The following is a 24891-nucleotide window of genomic DNA, read 5'->3' as shown; positions in this document are numbered from 1 at the left end:
GTACAGTATCAGGAGCTGCGTCACGCGTCCAACGCAGAGACCAATTCCTGGAGCGAGGTCTGAAAATGCCGCGAAAAAGAAGTGGAACAGAAAAACGCCAGGGGCGCGAAATTGCGAAATTCAAAATCCTGCTGTTATACTCGACCTGTCAAGTGCGAGATACGTTCAGGCGTGCGTTGCCATGACGGGATAATTGCCCTCTTCCCCGAAAGAGTGTCACCCCTTTATATTGAGTGCAGTATATTGAGTGCAATAAAAGTCAATAGAAACGCACCACAATTTCTACAATGACTTTCGTGGGGGGGGGGGGGGGGGGCAGTTTCGTTTTTCCATTAGATGTCTCAGGATGTGTCGCCCACGAGCTCCGCCCAAACTGCCGCTCAAGAAACAAGAGCAACCCGTTAGTGAGCGGCTTAAAATTCGTGTTTCCAGCGGCACCAATGACCACAAAGAAAGTAGGTACGTTCAACGCTATACATGTTCCAGCGGAAGATACCATTTCTTGTTCCCCATACACGCAGCGTGATCAGTACGGGCGCCGAGTGCGTCCCCATCCCACTCGCCTCGTGCGTATATACTTCTTCCTCGTCTCTCATGCGTCTCGCGAGACTCGGCATGTTTACGTGAGGTAACTGCCGGTTACGCGGCTCGGATCCCCCCCCCCCCCCAGCGCTAAGTAGTCGCTCGGCGCTTTCCGCACTCGTCAGTGCAGTTACCGCACGTAATTCACTCCGAACGGCTGCTGAACGATGCGACCATATGCGACACTTGAAAGAGCCGCCGAGGAGCGTGCTCGCTCGCGAGGCTGTACCGTCGGCGGCACGCAACCTCGTTCATCACACCGCAGGCTCGAGTCATTGACATCGACACACTCGGCTGGCGCCACGGTATTCGACGACAGAGCGGAGCGCGCTCGTCCTCCTTCGCTGCCACACGCCAGTTTTAAATGCTCCTCTACTTTCGCTAAGGTCTCGAGGGTGAGACACGGCCTCGAGGATACGGGGAAAAGAAGAAAAAAAAGAACAAGGGTAGAAAAAAGGAGGAGGGAAGCGTCGCTCGGGGATTTCGAGGTCGCGAATGGGTCAATCGCGCGAGTGACTTCGATCTCTTCCGCTGCGCGATTTGCCCTGAAAAAACTTTAAGGTTGGGCCCAGCCCAGGCCGCAGTCTACATAAGGCGAAGCGGCGGTCCCCGCTTGTAGAGTGTCGCTTGTGTGCGCTCCGTGGTTGAAGGATGCTGATCAAGGTGGGTGCTGCATGCGGCGCTACAGCGCGCGCCTCGTGCGCCGGGTGGCTGCGCCCGCTCCTCCGAGCGCTGTACGCTGTAGTTCGCGCCACCCTCGCGCTATACTAACGTGGTTGCCCGCAGTTTGTTGTCGTCGGAGTACTGGCTATTATGGGATGCATTTGTCTCTCAGTAATGAGTAAGTAATTACAATTACTGCTCTCGAGCCTGTTGTCACTTTGACATTAGTCTTACTTTTCTCTCTCCCTCTCGTGTAATATAGTAGCAGACGAAAGAAATCGCTGCTTCCAACCAACTAACGCAACAAACTACTTTAAACTACCCCGCCCTACATTCCTCAGTGTGGTAAAATAGTGCGAGCTTAACATCGTGATGAGGCTTGTAGGACCGGTCACTGGCTTCGGCTGTGTGCCTACCAGCTTCAGCAAATTGCTTACGGCATCTAGTGCTTCGATATTTTCATGAAAAAAAAAGTAAAGATGAGCTCGCAGAATCTACTATGAATATCTTTTTGCACAAACTCTTTAAGCAATCGAAAAGGTTTATATTGTGAACGACGTTACGGTGATGGTAAGTTTAATTGAACGTTGCAGAATCACGAAGAAAAGTTACCTAGTCGTCGTGAATTAACTTTTTTTTAACCTTGTAATATTGCGTGACCACCTCTAAATAGAAGCTGCGCTCTTCAGCTGTCATGTCTCTCAAATTTCCTGGTGAACGTCCAAGGTTTGGTCAGAAGAGACTAATTTAGATGCGCTAGGGTTTACTTATAGCCAGGCACCTAATTTCTCAGTCAATACACATAGATGTGAGTAGGTAGGCACCCGCCACTGAGTGACGAAAGAAATTCAATTCCTTGGAACCCAGGATGTACCAGAAAGGACTGCGCAAAAAGAAAATTTCTGTGACTAGACGTGAACAGTAGGCCCCGACGAGGACTTGTGGAAACGTTGGCTCCAGGCGGAGTCTTCCCTTGTTCGGCCACCGTTGACCAACCATTCTAAGTTTGATAACACGCATTAGGGAGAAGGGTCTGTGGAAGGCATATTTAAGAAAACGGGTTATTGATCCCACGGGAATAGTTGGCAGCCGCTATAGTAATTGCCAATAACGCTCATAAGCCAGACAGGGACATATGGAGCCTTAACTACGATAGCGATAAAAAAAAGCAATTCATAAAGCTGGCATGATACGTTATAATGTATCACGAGCTCGAAATTTTTATCACGAGTCTTGTAGGTATACCTACAAGACTCGTGATAAAAATGTCGAGCTCGTCGTACTAGATACTGCTAAAAAAAGAAAAAGAAAGAAAAGAAGGCACGACAGGCTGCCCAATCACCCTATTTTTAATTGACGTTGGATAGGCATAAACATGCCCCAATGCACATAAATGGGCCTAATGTGGCGCTTACTAAGCCTGTACGGAACCTATTAAGTGTGACCACACGAGGTTTTTAATGAGCGTGCTTGGTGGGATAATACATTGAATTCCATCTGCTTCAAGGAAAAAGAGCTATTTTTATTGAAGACGGTACAGTGGACATAATATCGTTTTTTTTTATCACACGTCTTTTCTATGTTTTTCTTTTGGCAAAGCATCATTAAGAAGCGGCATTCCAGTGAGTGTGATCGTACAATTCATCTTCTTTCACACGAAGGATAAGCCACGAACGGGTGGATGTCCGATTTTCCCTTTATTAATTACTTCTCTCCACCTTGCGGGTTTCCGCAGAACTACTGCGTCAAACAATTGCCTTTGCTTCGTGTTGCCGGCAAATTTGACTTCGCCCTGCCATCTGCTAGCCGCCTGGTTAGCTCAGATGGTAGAGCGGCTGCCCCCAGAAAGGCGGTGGTCCCGGGTTCGAGTCCCGGACCAGGACGAATTTTTCTTCAACTCTGAGGCTTTTCTTTCGAGGAACCCGTACGGGTTTCCTTTGTAGCAACTGCTACGAACAGGTGGACGTCCGATTTTCCCTTTATTAATAGGCCACGAAAAATCTACTACACCGAGTAGCTTGACAAGGTGGCCACTTCATCTAGCTCTGATCCCTGCTTGATTGATTATCACTTATTAATAAATCGTTTATATAATATTCAGTAACGAACGATATTGATCAATTCGTTTAGGACACATGTAAAAAAAATTCTGCGCTTTAGCGTGCCAAAACCCCGATATGATTATGAGGCACGCCGCAGTGGGGGGACTCCGTAAATTTTTACCACCTGGGGACCTTTAACGTGCCCCGAATGCACGGGACACAGGCGTTCTTGCATTTCGCCCCCACCCAAATGCGGCCTCCGCGGCCGGGGTTTGATACCGCGACCTCGTGCTTAGCAGCGCAACACCATAGCCGTTAAGCCACCACGGCGAATCTTAGGACGCATATAGCGATTGCCGCATTGAAACCAACCAGTGTTCACGGCTTCACTCGATGGGAATTCTGAGACAAGCACCAGTTTCGAGTTCTTACTGTCCAAAATAAGACGAAATACGTTGGTGTTCCACATAGTATTGCCACACAGTGCGCAAACACGGTTTTGCGGGGATAAGCGATGAGTGGAACATCAATGCACTTCGTAGCACATTTTGGCTGTGGATGTCTCGAAATCGGAGAAAGTCTCAGAGCTTCTGATAAAGCGACGTGCCTTGTGCATCGAGCAATTTCAATTCCACAAATGAAACATGTTCTGCATATATAAATTGGGAAATTAAGCTAGCAGGTGTTAGGTAAGTTATTCAATCACCATACTTTATAATTAACCAGCGTATAGCCTCGAACAATACCTCGAACGCATTGACACTCGACTGCTCGGACACGTTGAGGATATAGCGTCCGCAAGAAGAATTATGGCTCTTTATTGATGCATTGGGTAACCGCAGCCGTTACGTCTACAGTGTAGTAGAATATTTGTAGGGGCGTGCGAATATTCGAAAGTTTCGAATAACGAATCGAATAGTCACCATTCGTAAATGCGAGTATTCTTTTAATACTTTTCGAATATTTGAATGTATCATCTGCGCCCGAATAAACATAAATTTGGAGCAATAGTACGGTAAATTTTCACCCCCCAGGGAATATTATACACATAAAACATGAGAACTTGCGCAGTGAACCAGGCTACGTCACTTACGTAGCCATATTTTACAGTCTGTACAGAAATCCTTCGCACTCTGACGAGCCCTGTGCATTTGAAGAAACTACTTGTTTGCTCCTAATGCTCCATTCGTGCTTTTAATAAACAACGCTTCATAGCGTACGATGTAATCAACGAAAGTTGCTAACTTTAGGAACACTGGAATGTGAACATCGCTTTATATTAATTGTAATAATGATCACTCGGAAACTATTCGAAAAGTATTCGATATTCAATTCGATTCGCTTGTGGCACTATTCGATTCGTATTCGATTCGTTCTCAAAAAGTCACTATTCGCACACGCCATTTTCGCAGCCTTCTTTGTGAATCTGAGGTTACACGGTGTGAACGGCCCAGTAATCCTCACCGTTTCCGCGTTGACGCATCCGGCGCAGCATTCGCGTGACAGAGTGACACGAATCAAAAGTATGCCGCGAGTTCTTTATTAAGAGTGTTTATGAAACCTCTGCACTGCGCTCCTGTGGCTATTCGCATTGATATACGCTCTATGGACAAGAATTAGTGCCGTGAACTCTTTTTTACGGGATTAACATGCGTACCCTGTATGGCACTGTTTTCTTGAATTTCTGTACTCCCCGACTGGGCAAGTTCACACTGCTTGTGCCCAATTGCAGAGTGAACGCACTGGGAGTGCGGGAAATATGAAACCGGACTTAAATAGGGACGAAATGTTGCACTTGCAAGGAGAGTTCATGGCATCGTCTTTATTTTGCGAGCGTACACATGTTCACGATTAAGGTCACAACGCTGAATTGACACGGACAAACAAGATGGCAGGATGAGCGCTATAAACTGCAACGAACCAACTAGCCCAAAAATATGCACTTCTATATGCCCACACGCTTGCCGTTAAGGGAATTACAGCTCCCTGCCCCATCCAGGATGCACTCTCAGTCCCAGCAGCTATGCTGTCGAGAGTGTTCAACACAACCTAGATGTGCAAAGGGAATGAACGCATGGACATTTTTATTTTGAAGACAAAAGTGTTCTTAGCTTACTTCCGACGGGTTTGGCGTATCTGCGGCCTGGGTATCTTATAACCACTTTAAGAAAAACGACAACCGTTTAGGGTCTCCAGCGCATCGTGTTGAATCGCAAACGGCAAGTCTCAAAATGTAGGTCTCAACACGACAAAAAGCGAGAATCAATCGCAGAATAGGTAAAAGCTAACGGCACGGGTGTAATTAGCACCAACATAATCGAAAAATTACCACATTGCACTATGGCCCTGTAAAGGGTGCACCGCCATAGATACAGACATGTTGAGACAAAGCCGCCGTAGGGCACACTTTTTTGGAAATGGAGCAAGTTCGCTTGGACTAAACAGGGCTCACGCGACGCAATAGTGTCTGGAAGGCGGCTTCGCCGGTGCATACGAGAAGCGATAATTGGTCGCAGAGTAAGGAAAGTTGACGGTAAGGGCGTGATTAGCGCCAACATAGTAAAAAAATTCGCTACATTGCACCACAGACTTCACTATCTAGGGGATCGGCCCACCTTGCCTCTTGGTCAAAAAAAAAAGTATCAGTTAAACTTCGACGCTAAAGAAGACAGGGTCGACGTGGTTGCCTGCGAAATAATATACGAATAAGATACAAAATGAGTGAATAATGAACATGAAAAAAGACAGACAGAATAGAGATATAATCAACATTTCTGCATACTATTATTCCAACTAAGTCATCCTTGCCTTCATTAGCGTCGACGCTTGTTTGATCCCTTGCTTTCTATAATACTTAATTCCTCTCTAATAACAGCAATTGCAACGCCATCTAATTCCTCGAAAGCCAGTCAATATAAAAATTAAAGGATACCTAAGCACTTCTTACGAGTTGTCAATGCGAAAGCGTTAATGTCCTATTGAACGCCGCTGAACGGTCCTTCGAGTTTTGCGCTGCGAGTAATGTACCATGGCGGTACACATGCTGCCCGAGTCAGCAAGCAGGAGCCTGCGGTGCCAACGCCGCATTCCACCGATGTCCTGTGCTCGAAACCGAGGAAGCAGCAGCGGCCACCAAGGCCGGCAGGCGCGCGCAGCAGCTATGCCTAGTGGGGGTGATAGAGAGAGAGAGAGAGATACAAACTGCGCGCAGGCTTTCAAGAGCCAGTAGGCGGGACCCGCACGGGAGCGTCACGCGACTGCTTTGCCGGCGACAACCCGTTTCGTCCCGCGGGGTCGCGCTGCCGTAACTGCTCCGTCAAGATGCGCTGGTGACGTGGCGTCGCGCCCAATGGGAATTTAGGTGCCGTTTCACTCCTACAGACGCAGGATTTTTCGCTTAATGGGCAATTTGATGCTTTCGCATCAAAACAATGCACGAAGCAATTTCATCTGATCACTCCTAGCACCACCGATGTGAATAAACCAGGCAAAACAAAAAAAAGAGAAAAAGAGTGACAAGACACATATTTTCGTTTCCAGTCTATTATGCATGCTGCCTGTTGTAGGCTTTTGCGTTAGTCACATGCAATGTGTGAACGACAAGGGCCTTTAGAGAGAGAAAATTTGTGATTGCTAATGATGAAACGTGGTGAGACAAACAGGAGAGACCAACTGAACGGCGTCTCGCCATATCTCGTCTCTTGTCACGACCAGCGTGAAACCACAAGTATCACGAAAGTAGCAAGAAATATGTCACTCACCGTTTGGGTTCTGTGAATCATAATTGTGTTAAATGCACAGACGGCGCTCGTAAATACAAAACTGTTTGTTTGAAACGACACAGCGAACTTTCAGAGATCGTAGCGACAAGGCGTACGCCTTTCTATCCCCGCACTTTTAATCGGCCAGAGCACTCCGCTGTTGGACGACCACCCTTTTTAGGCGCAGTCACGCACAGCCGCGCTTTTTGCAGGGTGCGATCTCGTGCCTGGTGGTCGCCCTGCTGGTGGCCGGGGCGAGCTGTCACAAGCTATTCGCTCTCAAGCATCATCTGCATCATCTGCATCCAACTGTGCACGCGGTGCCGGCGTTCGTGCACACCACGATAGCGCACAGGCCGTTTGTGCTGCCCGCGCCTCTGGTGGCCCCGAGGCCCGTGGTGCAACCTCTGCTGGTGCAGCCGCGGCCCCTGCCGCCGCCAATACACTCGACTGTGGTCATCCAGACGGCGCCCAGACAGCCGCCGCCACCACCGCCACCGCCGCCACCCACGCAGGTGCTGGTGCAGCCAGTGCTGCAGCCACGCCTGGTGGCACCGCCGCAGGTGCTGGTGCCCACCAGGGTGGCTCCGCCACAGACCGTGTTCACGCACCACCACCACCACCCTTTCTTCGTGTCAGGCTTTGTGGCGGCGCCGCCGCCGCGGTCGCTGCTGGTACACGCGCCGCCACCCGCGGCTCTACCGGCGGTGGCCGCGCCACCCCCTCCGCCTCCCCCGCAGCCCGTTCAGCCGCTGTTTTTGGTGCCGGAACAGAGGCCCGCGGTTACCACCGTCCCACTGCAGCCCCGGCTGGTGCACCACGCCGTGGTGCCGACCAAGCTGGACGAACTGCCGCATAAAGTCAGCTACGTCTTGCACCAACACACCAAGCTGTTACAGGTAGCCCCTCCGCCACCACCTCCACCCGTGCCAGCCGTGCTTCCTACGGCCGCGCCCGCGCCGCTTGTGCAGCCTCTCGCCGCGGTCACGCAGTTCCACGAGCCGCCCCGCCAGGTGCAGGTCATCAGGGAGGTCATCCGGCCCACGTACGTCATAGAGCGCCTCTCGAAGAAGCAGCGCAAGTTCCGCAAGATAAAGATGCTCAAGAACTGCAGCCTGCTCAAGAAGCTCAAGAGCCAGCTGGCCTCTAGTGCGGAGAACTTGCATCTGTACGACACACACGGCCCATACGATGACGAGGCGCACGTCGACTCGTACAGTCACGTGCACGTGCCTTACCACGGCGGCAGCGCAAACGTGGAAATCTACCGCTCGATCCACGGACACGAATTCGCCAAAAGAAACGGCCGATGAGCAACGGTGTTGAACATGTGTGCTATACTCGCGGGCATGGATGCGTTGTGTGTGCGTGTGAGTGTTTGTGAGAGTGCTGCCTAGAAACGTTTGCTGCAATTTTTATCTCGGCAGTGCTCATCAGGAATTCGTTTTCAATGCTCAAAAAGGCCAAAGAGACAAGGAATAACTCTTGATATGATTGGAGAGAGCGGAAGTGAGTAAATAAACGGAAACTTTCGGATCGAGACACAGCTTCTGGAAAAGCACGAATAATGAGCAGCTTGCTGCCTGTTTGCTTGCGTGGGCGAAGAACAAATACAAGGGCATTAGAATGATTGTACCTGAGAAAAAAGATCGAGTGAATAAACGTATTCTTTTTTAACGTAATATGCTCAACACAAAGAGCATCACTGCCGCGCGTACTCCGACGTCGACGACAGAATAACGTTGCCTGCAGATTCAGCTTCGCCTTTCTACACACTTGCTTAAAGGAGAAAGCACAGCTGACTTACATTATATATAAGAATGTACGGCCAGAATGAAAAAGAAGTATTTACATGGGTAAATACACAAAAAATACAACGACCAGGTCCAGTTGATGGAAAGATAAAGGGACGCTGATTTACTCAATATTTGCTTATAAATGCGATGATGTTTGCCATATTTGCTGATCATGTGATATAAGCTTTAGATAATTGCATAAGTTTCTTATTACTGAAAAGTTCTGTTCTAAAGTATGAAGCACATGTACGTCGGTAGCAGGGAAACTTGGGCTACTTGGCGAACACCCACATTGAAGAAAAGAACGCTAAATCATAAGGATATATATATATATATATATATATATATATATATATATATATATATATATATATATATATATATATATAAGCGAGAGGGCGTTCAGGATACATATACAAGTAAAACCTAGTTGTCGGCACCACGTGTTGCTTTTCTACTTTTTAAATGCCGCGGTTTATGTTTGGCGTCTCTTTCTGATGCACTCGGAAGGCTCTGTGGCGCCTGTACTGTTCCTTTATTTTTGGCGATTTTTCTCTTTTAGTTTTCGGGTTGTATAGCACAGACGGAACGACCGCAAAAAGGACAACACGGCGCACGAAGCGCTAACTACCAACAAAGGTTTATTTTTTCAGAGCACAATTTTATACGATCACACAAAACCACCCCGCATGCGCAAATGATTATCTGCTAAGAAAAACAAGTTCCTTATTGGAAAGGGTAACAGATGGGATGTTTGCAGGGCGAATTCGCCGCCGCACGAAAATCATGAACCACCAAATTTCGCCTATCTTGAAGTTCTCTTTTCAATTTGTTCTGTACGTGTATATTCTTCCCCAAGAAACTTTCTATTGCGAGTCAGCGCGCTGTTTCCTCCAATGTGAACATTGGTAAAATTTCGTCTGTGACCACCTGGATCGAGCGATATCGAGCAAAATATTTTCACTCGAGTACGGACGCGAAATAGGCGAACGGTGACAGGGCGGATATAATTTCTTCTTAAGAGGAAAGCATTTACGGGAACGCTATTCGACTGCCTCACGGAAAATCCGCAAGACAAATCTTGGTTCTAGTCACGGGCAAGTAGAATGCGAAACTATACAGGCGCGAATGATATACATGAATATATGAAGTCACCTTTCTCTCATCCGGGCTCATTAGTCGGCGAAAAGGGAACAGGAAGACGCAAGACACGAGGAAAGAGAAATAGTCACCATTGACGCCGGAACGTCGAGACTCACACACGACCTGTTGAAGAAGTAAAGACTGCAAAAATAACTGAAAATGGAAACAATTACGCTTGAAAGTGAAACATAGAAAGAGGGCATCGGAAGGTAGACAGCAAACGTAAGTTCAAAATTTTTTATTTAATCACTGCATGCGCAAGAAAAGAAAGAGACCACGTAAAAGCCAGATATCACAAAACCCAGCTGAGACACCAGCGCTAACCCCTCTCCTCCTACCCAATAATAGCTAAAAAATCTGGAGCAAATATGTCACATAAGTACCACAGACTCAAACATGCTACACAAAAGCGAAAACAATAAATGCATAAATAAAGCTAACCAGAAAGCCGCCGCTCAAGCGCAAGATACCAGTCGATATGGTGGGTGAGACTGTAGTAGGGATGACATGACATACGGTGGTCTGATGGCATAACACAATGGACACTAAGAGAATAGAAACGCAGTCGGTCGGGGATCTAATAGAAGACTCGCAGGATAATGCGTGCTTAACGTCCGGAAGCTGCACAATGGGCTAAGAGCGACACCGTAACCGAGGATTAATTTTGGTCACCAGGAGTTCTCTGACGTGGACGTAAATTTAAGTACATGAGCATTTCTGCTCCTAGTTTCACTGGAATGCAACTGCCGCGAACGGGAATCGAACCGGCGACTTCATGCTGAGCACCGTGGGCACTCAGAGCGAGCCAGCGACTGCAGGTGTCAGGTGCGCTCGGTTGACGCAGTAGATGACAATGAGAAAGTAGCACGGTACAGCTGCTTCTGTCCTACCGTGCACGGGCTAATAATAAACACGAACCCATACGTGAATACTGGAGGGAAGCGCCGAAGCATATTGGAGGGAACAGTTGTAAATAACTATGTCCAGGCTTCAACGCAGGTTTAGATGATGAACAAATACTGCGCTTGTTATTAGCTCTCACTTTAAGCAAGAAAATGCTACATGCTTTAGCGAGCTGCTGAATAATCTGTATTTTACACGCACACAAACACGCATATCATATATATATATATATATATATATATATATATGAGCAGTAATGACACTAGACGCTCGAAACGGGAACGTCAGACGCCCCACCATTGCCTGTCAGCGTACATTGCGGCGCCTTTGCCAGGCGCTACTCAATCTGGGATCCGTGAGGATGCTCGCCAGATTTATTTTTCGTTACAAAACTTTAGAGCTCTCTCCAGGGCTTACGCAGTAGCACTGGAGAAGGGTCCTGCTGGAGAGCGAGACGAAAAGGGAGAGGAAGAAGAAGGAGGAGCAAGGGAAAGCAACAGGACACGTGCGCGGGGAAGCCGAAATAGCGCGCCGTTTTGACGCTTGAAACATAAACCGAGCTAAACCGCGGACGCCGGCAAAAGTAGAAAGAGTTCCGTGTCTCTCGATTCCTTGTTATTTCGTTTCCGGAACCCAACGTCGGCTGCAACTCGGCGCGGTGCTCGCACTAACGGCTGCGCGAACTGGAGCGAACCCCGCGATATGTGGGCGGCAAGCGCAGCCGCCACCAGGGGCTTCACCGGCGTGTGACACCTGCTGCCATCCAGCGGCGACGGCAGCAAGCGCTGGCCGCACGACCGTCAGCCACTGGCGCGCCGAGAGGCGGGATATCGCTCGGGCGGCTCTGCCTAACAAACGACCTAGTTTTCGCGGTTAAAAAAAGCAGAGAAGCTCGTTGTGGAAACAGCATCGGTGCCATTTTCGGATGACCGAAGGCTGCTCGGAGTGAAAGAAGTCCCGTTCCAGGTGAGATGCTGCGAAACAGACTGTCTTGGCTGCGCCGCACAGCGCTGCTCGCGGGAGGAGGAAAAAAAAAGAACGATAACTGTGAACAACGCCCGCGCCGCGCTGCTAGTTGTGCTGCACGGGACGCGGCGGTGCGCTGCAGTGAAGGCACCTTCTGTCCTGCCGTCGGTCGGCTGGCCGGCTCGGGATGCCTCCTCTTGACCGGAGCTTGTGCACGCAGTGGTCAAGCTGGGGCCTTCCGGGACGAGGCTGCTGAAAATGCTTCCTCCGCCGGTTCCAGGCGCGGAGGCTCGATCTGATGGTGACGCGTGCGCCCAGCGGAACTGGAGTTGCGCGCGGCGTTGCCTAGCGCAGCACTTGCTATGAATGGCTCTGCAAGCGCAGTTTATTTTAGCCGCTCAGTTGCGACCGCGTTAACTATTCCGTGCTCTGTGCGTAGGCCGTCTGCTGAGTGGCTCGTCTCGGATGCAGCGACCACGACACCATCTCCGACGTGCGCTCGCGTGCCTCCGCCACTTTTGACGCCTTGGCCGCCGAGACCAGCAGCGCCCCTGCTCTCGCTATCGATCCTGGTCCGGCCAGAGTGCAGTCCAGTAGCGCGGCGCTAGTCTTGGCGCTGGTCCGTAATTGCGCCACCCTCGTGTTACCGGGGGGCGGGCCGACTGGCGCAACAGGGATGCGGAGAAACGCCGTCCAAAAAACCGTCCCTGCCGTGCGTTCTTTTAAAGCTTTCTGAAAATAAAATTATCCAATTTCGCTCGTGGGTAAAGTGAGTTTACCTAACTGAGGCCGTCAACGGGCTGTACTTGCCGAAATCGAGACGATTTACGAGCTTTGGCCGCCTCGACTAGAAAGTATAGGTGCGTAATTTCACAGTGACGTACACAGCGAACGGAGCTGTTGGAAAGCTTGTCCAGAAAAAAAAAAATAGAACCTTTTTCTATGACGCCCTAAAGATGTCATAATGCTCCGAGATTACCTTTCTTATGAGATATGAGAGGTTAACCTTTCGCAGGAATTACGATAATGGCTTCGGAGAGCAGATAATTATTGTAACACGAGAAAACTAATGAGTACACGGTTCTGCTCGAACTTGCACAGAGCGTCAGTCTCCACCCGAGAGTAGAGCGACAGCACGGGCATGAAAACTTGGCTCCCTCCCGCCGTATTCGAATTAGACGCAGCATGTTGAGTTACCGATTGCTGTACCGAAGCAAGGATGTTTCTCTAGCTGTCGCAACATGGCTTTCCGCCTACTCACACTGCGGAGCTCGCGCTTATCAGTCTCGTGCCGCTGCACGCAAGCGATAAAGAACCGGCGAGAGCTCGCCGAGCAGCAGTAATCCGCCTCTGTGATAAGCGCTCCGAAAGCAGCAATTAGGCAATGTGGCGATCTCCTATCTCGCATGGATTTCTTCAATACTCCACTACCCCTCCCCCCCCCTTTTTTTCTTTTTTTGTTTCTTCACGCTCCCTCATGTAGCGTATGCTACGAGTACGATATATCCGTTGTTTTGCTTATGGCAACAGTCCGACACGGACACAGAATGATTGTGATCTCTACTAAAGGATATTGACATGACAGTCACGCTCAAAAAATGAAACCTCTCGTATCGTGTGCGCAAACCACAGGGTTCTATATAGTGTCGAAATTAGTGCGCATGTTTATACGCGTGCATTGTTTTATCTTTTCTCGGTGACCATATTTTTTTCACCGCGGCTCACCTCTGTAACGATGTCATCGCTTGGCCGCCTACATGTACCGGAAACTGTCTCGAATGCTGTCGCCTATTTTATGGCGAAAGAACCTTCTCTAAAATAAGAACGCGTGCGCGACGCGAATGGTGGCGTACCGCGCTCAGCGACTGAAACGCGGGATGGTGAACTTTTTTGTATCGCATGAAAGCGAGAGACTCTTGCGATGCATTGTGACTGCGTTCGACCGCTCGGCGATTGCTGAGCGGTTGCGCGATAAGCACAGGCCGCCATGCGGTTCCAGCATATCGCGTATCAGTCGCTGAGCACTGTATAAATTCTGGGAACGCGCGCGAGCATGAGCGATTACGCTGGAATACACGAAAGTCACGTATAATCTATAGCCGACGCGCTAGAGGCTCGCGGATCAGATTTCGACGACGACCGACGAATACGCTCGCCGCTATCTTTGTGCGTTGAGTGTCACTCAATTGTCTTCTTTTTTTCTTCTTTCTTTGGGGCAAGTTCGCCCAATAAAGAGTTAAATTCTTGACTCCCAGTTTGATACTTTTGGTACGCCGTGGTTCTTCGGCGTCAGGACAACGTGACAATACGAACATAGTGTTTCGTTCTAACGGTTATCCAATACAAACAGCACCACAAGAAACCTAAAAAGGTGCCATTTCCTGCTGTTTCCAATTGTCCGCATAAAAAATTTTTATTTTTCCTCTTGCGTATTACATATGTTTTACATCAGCGCTTTTGAGAACGCAACAACTCAATTCTTTACGCTTTAAAACTCCTTAATTTTGTTACATATTACCAGCGATTTTAGAAGCCCAGCTATATTTATATTTAGCGTCTTGCAAGAACCATTTGCTCGTAAATATCTGCAGTCCCCATCCTTGTGCACATGTTACTTTATATTGTCTCATTCATATTCACGCGCCGCTTGCACGCTTCTGTAAGTGTGGCTAAATTTATTTACGATGTATTTTTGTCTCGATTTTTTTCCTGTTCAAAGCCATTCGTTCTCATATTCATTGGAAAATTTCAGTCACGCAAGCGTAGAAAGTTCAATTGGTCTATTTTTGCGCGATACTATGTCGCGTGCTTGACTGTGCCCGCGAAAGGCAGGACAGGTTCTACTATACCGCAAATCCTCTGTCGCCGTGTCAACAAAAACAGCATCGTGCATGAACCGCATCACCATGAACCTGGACGCGTTATAACATCCTGTCGGTAACACTCCGTCGTGAACGATGTATCAAAACCTCGGCGGAAAAAGAAACAAAGAAGAAAAAATAAAACATGCTACCGCTTTGACTCCTCCCCAAGAGAGCTATTTCACAGCTATTCGAGAGCTATTTCAGAGGTGACATGCTAGATACATGCTAGAGGTGACATACGGCAGGTATAGAACACACTGTCCCCGCAAAAGTTAACACTACACTGACACGTGTACTTGTTTATCTTATTAGGGCGACAGCGTTTCACCGCCTAACAAATGCTATATCGCTCAGCGCAGGACGCGCCTGCATGTATCGGACGTATCTCGAATGTTATCAATGGTTCTATCCGCTGTCTGTTGTCGCCGAACCTTGTGTAATCTGATTGCATGTATGCGCGACGCGAATCGCGTGTAGTACTTTCTGGAAGACAGGCGGGCACCAGCGATTACTCTGGAACCTTCGATGACTCGAGAATATAAGGTTACGCGCCTGACACGTGGATCAGATTTTCGACAATCGCCGACTTTGCTCGCTGCCATCGTTGTGCTTTTAGAGTAACCGTTTTTTCTGGGCGCAGCTTCGCCCAATAAATACTGTTTTGCCGTTCACAGTTTTGCTACTGTATTCTTGACCATCACTACCACTTGACATCTGCTTTTACACACGAGTCATCGAAGGTTAGAGTATTCGCTGGTGCGCGCGTGTATTCCAGAAAGTATTACACAATTCGCGTCGTGCGTACATGCAATCAGATTACACAAGTTTCGGTGACAAAAGACAGCGGAAACCATCGATAGCATTCGAGAAGCTTGCTATACACGCATGCGCGTCCTGCGCTAAGCGATAACATTTGTTAGACAGTGAAACGCGGTCACCCGAGAAAGATGAACAAATGCACGTCTCGATACTGTAAAAAAATTACGCATGGCTTTATGCGAAAGATAGGCAACCGCGCACCCACCACTTGAGTAACGGAGTCGTCAATATCTTCATTAAACTTAATTTTGGGCTTGTGACTAACAAACTCATTCACTGGCCACGTAACGACCAAGACGTATATGTATCTGGCGATGTGACCATTATTTTCTGGAAATACTGAATGCGGCGCACGGACAAGCTGTTGGAAGGTATATATTTTTTTTCTATCCCTGGAGCTGTACTTTCCCGATCTTCGTACCTCAGAACCACACTGTTCGGGTGTTTCCCAGCGTAACATCTTTGGAGTTGGCACTTCGGTTATTCGATGCTTAGTCGACAAATCGTTCCACTAAGGTTAGATTAAACGTGTACTTATGTGGGCGTAAGATATACTGACTGCTAAGCTACCGATAGCAACGTTAGGTTGATTTGATTTTATTTTATTGTCAAATCGCGCTTGCGTTGAGTTGCGACAGTTTTTTTTTTACACATGACGCATCTGCTCCACATACGAGCGCGAACACAAGGCCATGCAAGTCCGGAAGGGGAATTTGACTTTGAAATGGTCTCGCGCGAGACTGACTGAGCCGACGCGGACGAACCTGGGCAGCGGAGAACGCTCGAACGCGTTCCGCCGAGGCAGGAGCGCGGTGCACACACACGAGCGCGCTCTGCAGCGCGGACAGCAGCCGCGCGCGCGGACGGCGTGGGCGCAGCAAAATAGCCGGATGCGCTCGACGCAAACGCCGTCTGGGCGAGAAGAGAAACTGCCGATCTGTCGCAGTCTGACAGCCGAAGTGACGACACGCCGGCGAGGAATCTCCGAGGATTCACGCTTGGTCGGCGCCTATCCTGCGCGAGCGCCTCCGGCGTGCACGCGTGCGGGCGCTTGTGCAAATCATTAGAAACAAACGCTTGCGTCTTCGAGTTTACATTGGCACTTTTTTTTTTCTTTTGTACTCGCTGCTTCGCGCCACTCCTGCCGGCGCAGTCCGTGCAAGCGGGCACGAGTGCGCGACGAGTTCCTGCTTCTGCACTGGCTGGTTGCCGCTGTACTATGCACTCGTATAAACCGCCTCTGGGTGCAGCCTGCTCACGTCGGCTATCCTTACAAAAGTTGACTACGGAATGCGGAAAGTCCTCTATAGAAACTACATAGCGCTCATGAAAAAGAAAATTGGCGTCGACCTTCCTCTCTGCCTTTCTGTATATATATATATATATATATATATATATATATATATATATATATATATATATATATATATATATATATATATATATGGCGTCCACCTGAAGGTAGCACGAAGCGACAAAACAAACCCAGACGGCTGCGTCAGAAAAGAAACCCTCGCAGTGGAAGGAACTTGCCAAAAGCTCTTCGCAAAGAACTGCGTCTGAGGATGACTTGCGACAGCCAGTTCGGGTCTCTCTCGCATACGGTGCCACTTTCATGTACAGTACGAGCGCTATTTGCTCATCAATCGCTGCTTCAGGCACACGTTGAGGAACTTTGCGCTAGCAGGGCGCGGGTACTACATACGCGTCTTATCGGTGGCGCCAATATGTTTGCTACGTGGCGACATCTAGCATGCACTTCGCCTATTACGGCTGCTACCTGCTAGATTTGTGTGCACACCTTTGCGTTCTCCTACAAGCCTCTTTCTTTTTTATTGCCTGATAGGACACATGACACACAAGAGGCTTCGGACAAGTTGACACTGCAAATGCAAAAACAAAATATAATAAGATACCTTGAAAGCACACTTGAAAGGCTTCATAGACCAGTGCAAACATTAAGGACAAATTACTATTGCACGCGAAGTTCGTCCCCATCTGAATATATTAAATTAATCACCACCGCGATTCTCGCTCGACCGACTGATCTAACTAATGCATAGAGATGGTATGGCGAGAGCGAATTAATCCATAACTCGAAGCGCAGGAAGATTTATTGATACAGTGAGTTCATGGAATTAGGAACATGTCCTTATGTTCGAGTTTATTGAAGGCGCACCAAGGTCCGTGGAAACTCAGCAGTAATTTCTTTAAGAGCACAGCGTATCACTGCGATGCAGCGAGTGCGGTCAAACCAGTAAACTGTAATTGTTGGCCTCCACAGCGATACCGCATTGCAGAGAAAAGTGGTTAACGAAAAAATATTAGCAAAAGACAACATATGGCGAGTTTCATAACGAATAGCCCTTGAATTACGCACGCAAATGTTACCACGTGCTTCGCAAGAACGAAATCGGTAATACCTACGAGACGTGTGGCCTCATCAATATGTGCAGGAAGATAAGTCTAAAAGCGAGCTACTTTGATGCTAGATGTATACTACATAGAAGGAATCAAGGGAAACGTGTAGGATGTACTCGCCCGTCGGTTACAGCTCAAAGGAATCAAATAAACAATTATTTTGCTAGCACGAGCGAAAAGCTTTCGTAACATTTTTTACTAAGTAGCAGAGGTCAGCCTATTTGCCCTCGCAGTTTGCGCGCATAAACTAGCGATGGATGGGGACATGACCCCTGAAAGGTTCCAGGTTTGAGAATAAATAATTTATCGTCAACGGCAGCTCCGTTGGTGGATGTGGTGCGTTGGCTCAGGCGGATTTAACCTGGCAAGCTCGACCGACACCTGTTGCACCTGAGCGACTTGAGCGCAACGGCGAACCTGCACGCGTCCTACAGACCGGTGTCGCACAGGGCGGCTTTCAATAACCTTTTTTAACGACACGGGATAGCCTGGAAGTTAGAAATGCACGTTGTTATTCCCACGGTTCTCAATTGCGACCCCGTTAGCAAGTCTAGGCCCTTGCATTGTATGACGCGCAATCGAGACCACGGCTTGTTACCTCTGCGCGGAGTGTCACTGACAAGGAGAGCTCCATCTTGAAATTCTACAGATAAACCCTCGAAGCGTGACCTTCGAGATAAGCGGTTGCACGCTGGTTGCCGGCAGTCATTTTTATCAGCGTCTTACACAGACACCTCGGCTAATGCATGCTTAACAGCTTCTAGTGCATGATGTCGAGTCACAAAAGAAAAGAAAAAAGAAGGGAGTAGGGGGAGTCGCAGCGAGTTCCATCAGTGCATCGTGCGTGACAGCAGTCAGATAATGGGGAACCAACAAAATTGAAATATTACACGACCGCCCCCTGCTTGCTGTCACTGAGAGGTCAGAGCTGATCGAGCACGCGTTTCACCCTAATTTTTGCGCGCCTAATATATCCGCTCGCCATGTACATGTTCTCAGGTTCGTGCGTTGCCTTTAGAATACTGACCGCGGTGACTCAGCGGCCATGGCCGGAGCATTGTGATGCTCAGCAGAAGGCCGTGGATTCGTTTTCCTATATTGCCGTGGCCCCACACTTATACTGATGGGAGCTGATCGCAAAAACGCCGTCCCATCAATCAATCAATCAAGATTAATCCAATTTATACCGCCTTGCTTTAATTTGTATCAACCTTAATCCACATTCATCCGCCTTGCTCTAATTTCTAGCAACTTTAATCCACCTTGCTCTAATTTGTACCAACATCAATCCACTTTAATCCACCTTGTTCTAATTTGTACGAAACTTAATCCACATTAATCCACTTCATTTCACCTTGCCCTAAGTTGTATCAAATTTCATCCACTTTAATCCGCATTGCTTTAATTTGTACCAACCTTAATCCACCTTATTCCGCCTCGCTCAAAAGTTACCAACCTCAACCAGAGTAATCCACTTTAATCCCCCTTGCTCTAGATTGTACCAACCTTAACCCACTTTAATACGCCTAGGTTTAATTTGTATCAACCTTAATCCACATTAATCCACGTTAATCCACCTTGCTTTAATTTGTACCAAACTTAATCTACCTTAATTTACCTTGCTCTAATTTGTACCAACCTTAATCCACATTAATCCACGTTAATACGCCTCGCCTTACCAACCTTAATCCACCTTGCACTAATTTGTGCCAACCTTAATTCACCTTGCTGAAGTTTGTATCAACCTTAATCCAACCTAATCCACTTTATTCCACCGTGCTTTTATGTATATCGATATTAATCCAACTTAATCCACTATAATCTGTCTTGCTTTATTTGTACCAACCTTAATCCACCTTGCTCTAGTTTGTTCCAACCTTAATCCACTTTATTTCCCTTGATTCACTTCGACTTAACTCAATCCACCTCAAGTCACCTTACTCTAACTTGTTCTAACTTTAATTCTGTATTACTACTGACGTTATACAAGACGCGGATGACGTCACTGATGATGATAATCTATGTTACCACTCATTACAGACAACGCCGGCTTTTCTACCTCATCGGACATATACAATGCTTTCGCATTAATACAGCTTCCGCTTGCTCGGCAAGATCCATCATGGTGGCTGAGTGACACGTTTGTATTTGAAGCTTACTGAAGTCTTTCAGTGCGCAACGCGTTGTAAAGCGCCAGTTCGCCTTGCTGGCTGTGAAAGCGTACCTTCCGTTGATTCCCTAAGTGCACAAAATCTGCATTTTTTCCTGCTGTTCTTTTCGCAAAATAAAAATTATCTTAAACGATTTTATCAAATTTAACTAAAGAGCTTACTCTGCCAGTGAAATTCATCGCGACTACACCCATGGCATTTCCTGTTTGTTAAAATATATGTGAGAAGAGCAGACTGAACATATCAACTCCACTTGTGCCACGAACACGTTTCTATGGAGATACTCGGCTCCTGCAGCAGCCTATACAGGACGTACGCTTACAACACTTGGCCTGGAACGATCTCGTTTTCTTAATGTACTTTAGAGACTAGTTGAAATCATCTAAAAGCAGAGTTGTGCACCCTCTTATTTCTGGCTGGGTGAGGTGGAAGTTCCACGATGTTAAAAGGCGCTTGGCCTATCCTTGCAGGAAATTGTCAAATTTGTGGCAATTTGGTTTCTTCTCGATGCTTGGCGGGGGGACTTATTTGCTGTTGCGAACGATTTGTGTATCAACAGTAAACTTCATAGAAATAAAATTTGCTTTGAGAGGAACCTGCTGGAGAAGCACCAACGTTATAGGAGGAGTGGGGTGGCGTAAGAAATTTGCAATTTGCCATCGGAGCATTTAAAAATCTCCTTCAAAGCAGCCAATTAAATTTTAACACTGTTTCGGCATGCAATTCATCTAAACATTTCTACTTAAGGTGTGCTTTAATTTGTATCAACCTTAATCCGCCTTGCTCTGATTTATATCAACATTAATCCACCTTTTACCACTTTAATTTGCCTTGCTTTGTCTGCACCAACCTTAATCCACCTTCCTCTAGTTTGTACCAATCTTAATCCGCCTCACTCAAAAATGTACCAACCTTAATCCACCTCGCTCTAATTTGTATCAACCTTAATCCACCTTGCTCTAATTTACATCAACCTTAAGCCACCTTATTCCACTTTAATCCGCCTTGCTTTGTCTGCACCAACCATAATCAACCTTACTCTAGTTTGTACCCACCTTAATCCACTTTAATCCGCCTTGCTCCAATTTGTATTAACCTTAATCAACATTATTCCGCGTTAATCCACCTTGCTTTAATTTTTGCCAATCCTAATCCACCTTGCTCTAATTTGTACCAACCTTAATCCACCTCGCTCTAATTTGTATCAACCTTAATCCAACCTAATCCACTTTATTCAACCGTGCTCTAATTTATATCAACGTTAACCCACTTTAAACTACTTTAATCTACCTTGCTTTACTTGTACCAACCTTAATCCACCTTGCTCTAGTTTGTTCCAACCTTAATCCACTTTAATGCGCCTAGCTCTAATTTGTACTACCCTTAATCCACTTTAATCCGCCATTCTCTAATTTGTACCAACGTAATCCAGATTAATCCACTTTAATCCACATAGCTCTAATTTGTATCAACCTTAATCCACTTTAATTCCCCTCGATTCACTTCACCTTAATTCATTCCACCTCAAGTCACCTTACTCTAACATGTTCTAACTTTAATTCTGTATTACTACTGACGTTATGCAAGACGCGGATGACGGCACTGATGATGATTATCTATGTTACCACTCATTACAGACAACGCCGGCTTTTCTACCTCATCGGACATATACAATGCTTTCGCATTAATACAGCTTCCGCTTGCTCGGCAAGATCCATCATGGTGGCTGAGTGACACGTTTGTATTTGAAGCTTACTGAAGTCTTTCAGTGCGCAACGCGTTGTAAGGCGCCAGTTCGCCTTGCTGGCTGTGAAAGCGTCCCTTCCATTGATTCCCTAAGTGCACAAAATCTGCATTTTTTCCTGCTGTTCTTTTCGCAAAATAAAAATTATCTTACACGATTTTATCAAATTTAACTAAAGAGCTTACTCTGCCAGTGAAATTCATCGCGACTACACCCATGGCATTTCCTGTTTGTTAAAATATATGTGAGAAGAGCAGACTGAACATATCAACTCCACTTGTGCCACGAACACGTTTCTATGGAGATACTCGGCTCCTGCAGCAGCCTATACAGGACGTACGCTTACAACACTTGGCCTGGAACGATCTCGTTTTCTTAATGTACTTTAGAGACTAGTTGAAATCATCTAAAAGCAGAGTTGTGCACCCTCTTATTTCTGGCTCGGTGAGGTGGAAGTTCCACGATGTTAAAAGGCGCTTGGCCTATCCTTGCAGGAAATTGTCAAATTTGTGGCAATTTGGTTTCTTCTCGATGCTTGGCGGGGGGACTTATTTGCTGTTGCGAACGATTTGGGTATCAATAGTAAACTTCGTTGAAATAAAATTTGCTTTGAGGGGAACCTGCTGGAGAAGCACCAACGTTATAGGAGGATTGGGGTGGCGTAGGAGATTTGGAATTTGCCATCGGAGCATTTAAAAAAAACACCTGTTTCGACGCAGCCAATTAAATTTTAAAACTGTTTCGGCACGCAATTCAGCTGAACAATTGTACTTAAGCTGCGCATTGTAATGGAGGACCTCTAGGTTTAGAATCAGCTTTTTTTTTTTCAACATACAGAAGTGTTAGTTAGAGAGCTTTTACCAGTCGCGCATTCAAAGCCACCGGTGCTGCTGCCCGGCGCGGTGGAGGCAGAGGCGCGCCGTTCGCTCTCGGAGGCGCAGCAGCAGCCGCGGTCAGGAATGTCCGGAACGGTTCGCAAAGAAAGCTTCGCTTTAAAGGTATAGCCGCGCAATCTGCGATGCAGCAAACGGTCGCAACCGTCGCATTGGAGTGCAGCAACGTGGTCGTAAACGCTGCGGCCGCAGCGGCGGCTCATGGGTCTTGCAAGAGGTCCGGGATTTGGACTTACGTCGCCATACAACAGCCGCGATAATTGTCACCAAGGAGGTGGAGAGGCAGGGCGAGGGAGCCATTGAAAGTAAAAACAAAGAAAGGAAATTAGAGAGGATGAACTACATGCTGAGGCGTATCAGATGGTACGGCGGAAGTTTCTTTCGTACGCGTTACACTAGAGCAACACGTGACTTAAAAGCAAGCGTCTTTCTGAAGGTTTTTTCCCTTCTCTCTCTCTTTTTGCGTATACCTCCATGCGTACACACAATTAGAAGGAAGAATACCGAGGATTTATGTTCCTGCAAGGAAGAAAACGTGCAATATAATGGTCTAAGCGAGTGTGTGCAACAAGTTATTGCTGGAGTACCTTGCATCGCTTGTATACTCGGAGAAAAAAAACGGCGAAACGACACTTGATGAGTAAAGAAGAAGAATTTACTTCGTGATCAATTGCAACATGTGCTTGCAATTGGCGATCTTTAGTCCCCTTATTTCTTCACATAATGATATAATACATGAATATGTTGCATTACGTATAGCTCCAAAATTGCCCTCAAAATAAGCTTGTGTTCACTAGCTGTGGCGGACCGCATGATGCAATCCCCAATCAAGCAAGGCCGACGCGTTGCTGGCTGTACAAATCAATCGTCATGCTCATCACGCGCTCCTTCGACAACAGTACCGCTACGTCCGAGCATCGACTGGCATCGCTAACTCCATCAAATAGTTTTCGCCCAAAAGCTGCCCAATTCCGTGGCCGCTTATTCTGCTGATGGAGAGGAACCCAGCAGTAGCCACGGTCAGGATCCACCTTGCTCTAGCTTGTACCATTTTTAATCCACCTTAACACGCTTTCATCCGCCTTGATCTAATTTATACGAATCTTAATCCAGATTAATCCAATTTATACCGCCTTGCTTTAATTTGTATTACCCTTATTCCACATTGCTCTAATTTGTACCAACCTTAATCCACGTTAATCCACTCTATCCCACCTTGCTCTAATTTGTATCAACCTTCATTCACTTCAATCCACCTTGCTTTAATTTGTACTAACATTAATCACCGTAATCCGCCTCGCTCAAAAGTTACCAACCTTAATGCAGAATAATCCACTTTAATCCACCTTAATCCACTTTATTCTGCCTTGCTCTAATTTGTATCAACATTAATCCACGTTAATCCGCCTTGCTCAAATTTGTACCAACCTTAATATACCTTATTTACCTTTCTCTAATTTGTTTCAGCCTTAATCCACCTTGCTCTAATTTATATCAATCCTAATCCATCTTACTCCACTTTAGTCTGCCTTGCTTTGTCTGTACCAACCTTAAACCACCTTACTCTAGTTTGTACCAACCTTATTTCACTTTAATCCGCCTTGCTCTAATTTGTATCGACCTTAATCCACATTAATCCGCCTTGCTTTAATTTGTACCAACCTTAATTCAAGTTGCTCTCAATTGTACCAACCTTAATTCAGCTTGCTCTAATTTGTATCAACCTTAATCCACTTTATTCCACCGGGCTCTAATTTATATAAACGTTAATCCACCTTAATCCACTTTAGTCTGCCTTCCTTGATATTTGCGAACCTTAATCCACCTTGCTCTAGTTTGTTTCAACCTTAATCCACTTTAATCCGCCTAGCTCTAATTTGTATCAACCTTAATCCACCTCAGTCCACGTTAATACGCCTTGCTCTAATTTGTACCAACCTTAATCAACTTTAATCCGCCTTGCTCTAATTTGTACCAACGTACTTCAGATTAATCTACTTTAATCCACATTGCTCTAATTTATATCAACCTTAATCCACTTTAATTCCCCTTGATTCACTTCACCCTAATTCACTCCACCTAAAGTCACCTTACTCTGACTTGTTCTAACTTTAATTCTGTAT

The 24891-nt window shown here is 46.9% G+C and overlaps 1 protein-coding gene and 1 non-coding gene across 2 annotated transcripts; both read left to right on the top strand.

The window, feature by feature from the left end:
• Positions 1-1149: 1149 nt before the first annotated feature.
• Positions 1150-8748, top strand: LOC139056368 (synaptic defective enhancer 1-like). Its single transcript, XM_070534554.1, has 2 exons — positions 1150-1245; positions 7261-8748. The coding sequence occupies exons 1-2, from the start codon at positions 1234-1236 to the stop codon at positions 8359-8361; spliced, it is 1113 nt and encodes a 370-aa protein (XP_070390655.1). The 5' UTR covers positions 1150-1233; the 3' UTR covers positions 8362-8748.
• On the top strand, positions 3054-3129 carry TRNAL-CAG (transfer RNA leucine (anticodon CAG)). The gene has a single exon. It is a non-coding gene; the product is annotated as a tRNA-Leu (tRNA).
• Positions 8749-24891: the final 16143 nt, after the last annotated feature.

Source organism: Dermacentor albipictus, chromosome 1 (assembly GCF_038994185.2).
Source record: "Dermacentor albipictus isolate Rhodes 1998 colony chromosome 1, USDA_Dalb.pri_finalv2, whole genome shotgun sequence".
In the NCBI taxonomy this organism is placed as follows: Eukaryota; Metazoa; Arthropoda; class Arachnida; order Ixodida; family Ixodidae; genus Dermacentor; species Dermacentor albipictus.
Note: the sequence above shows the minus strand (reverse complement) of the source record. Positions and strands in the feature narration are given on the sequence as shown.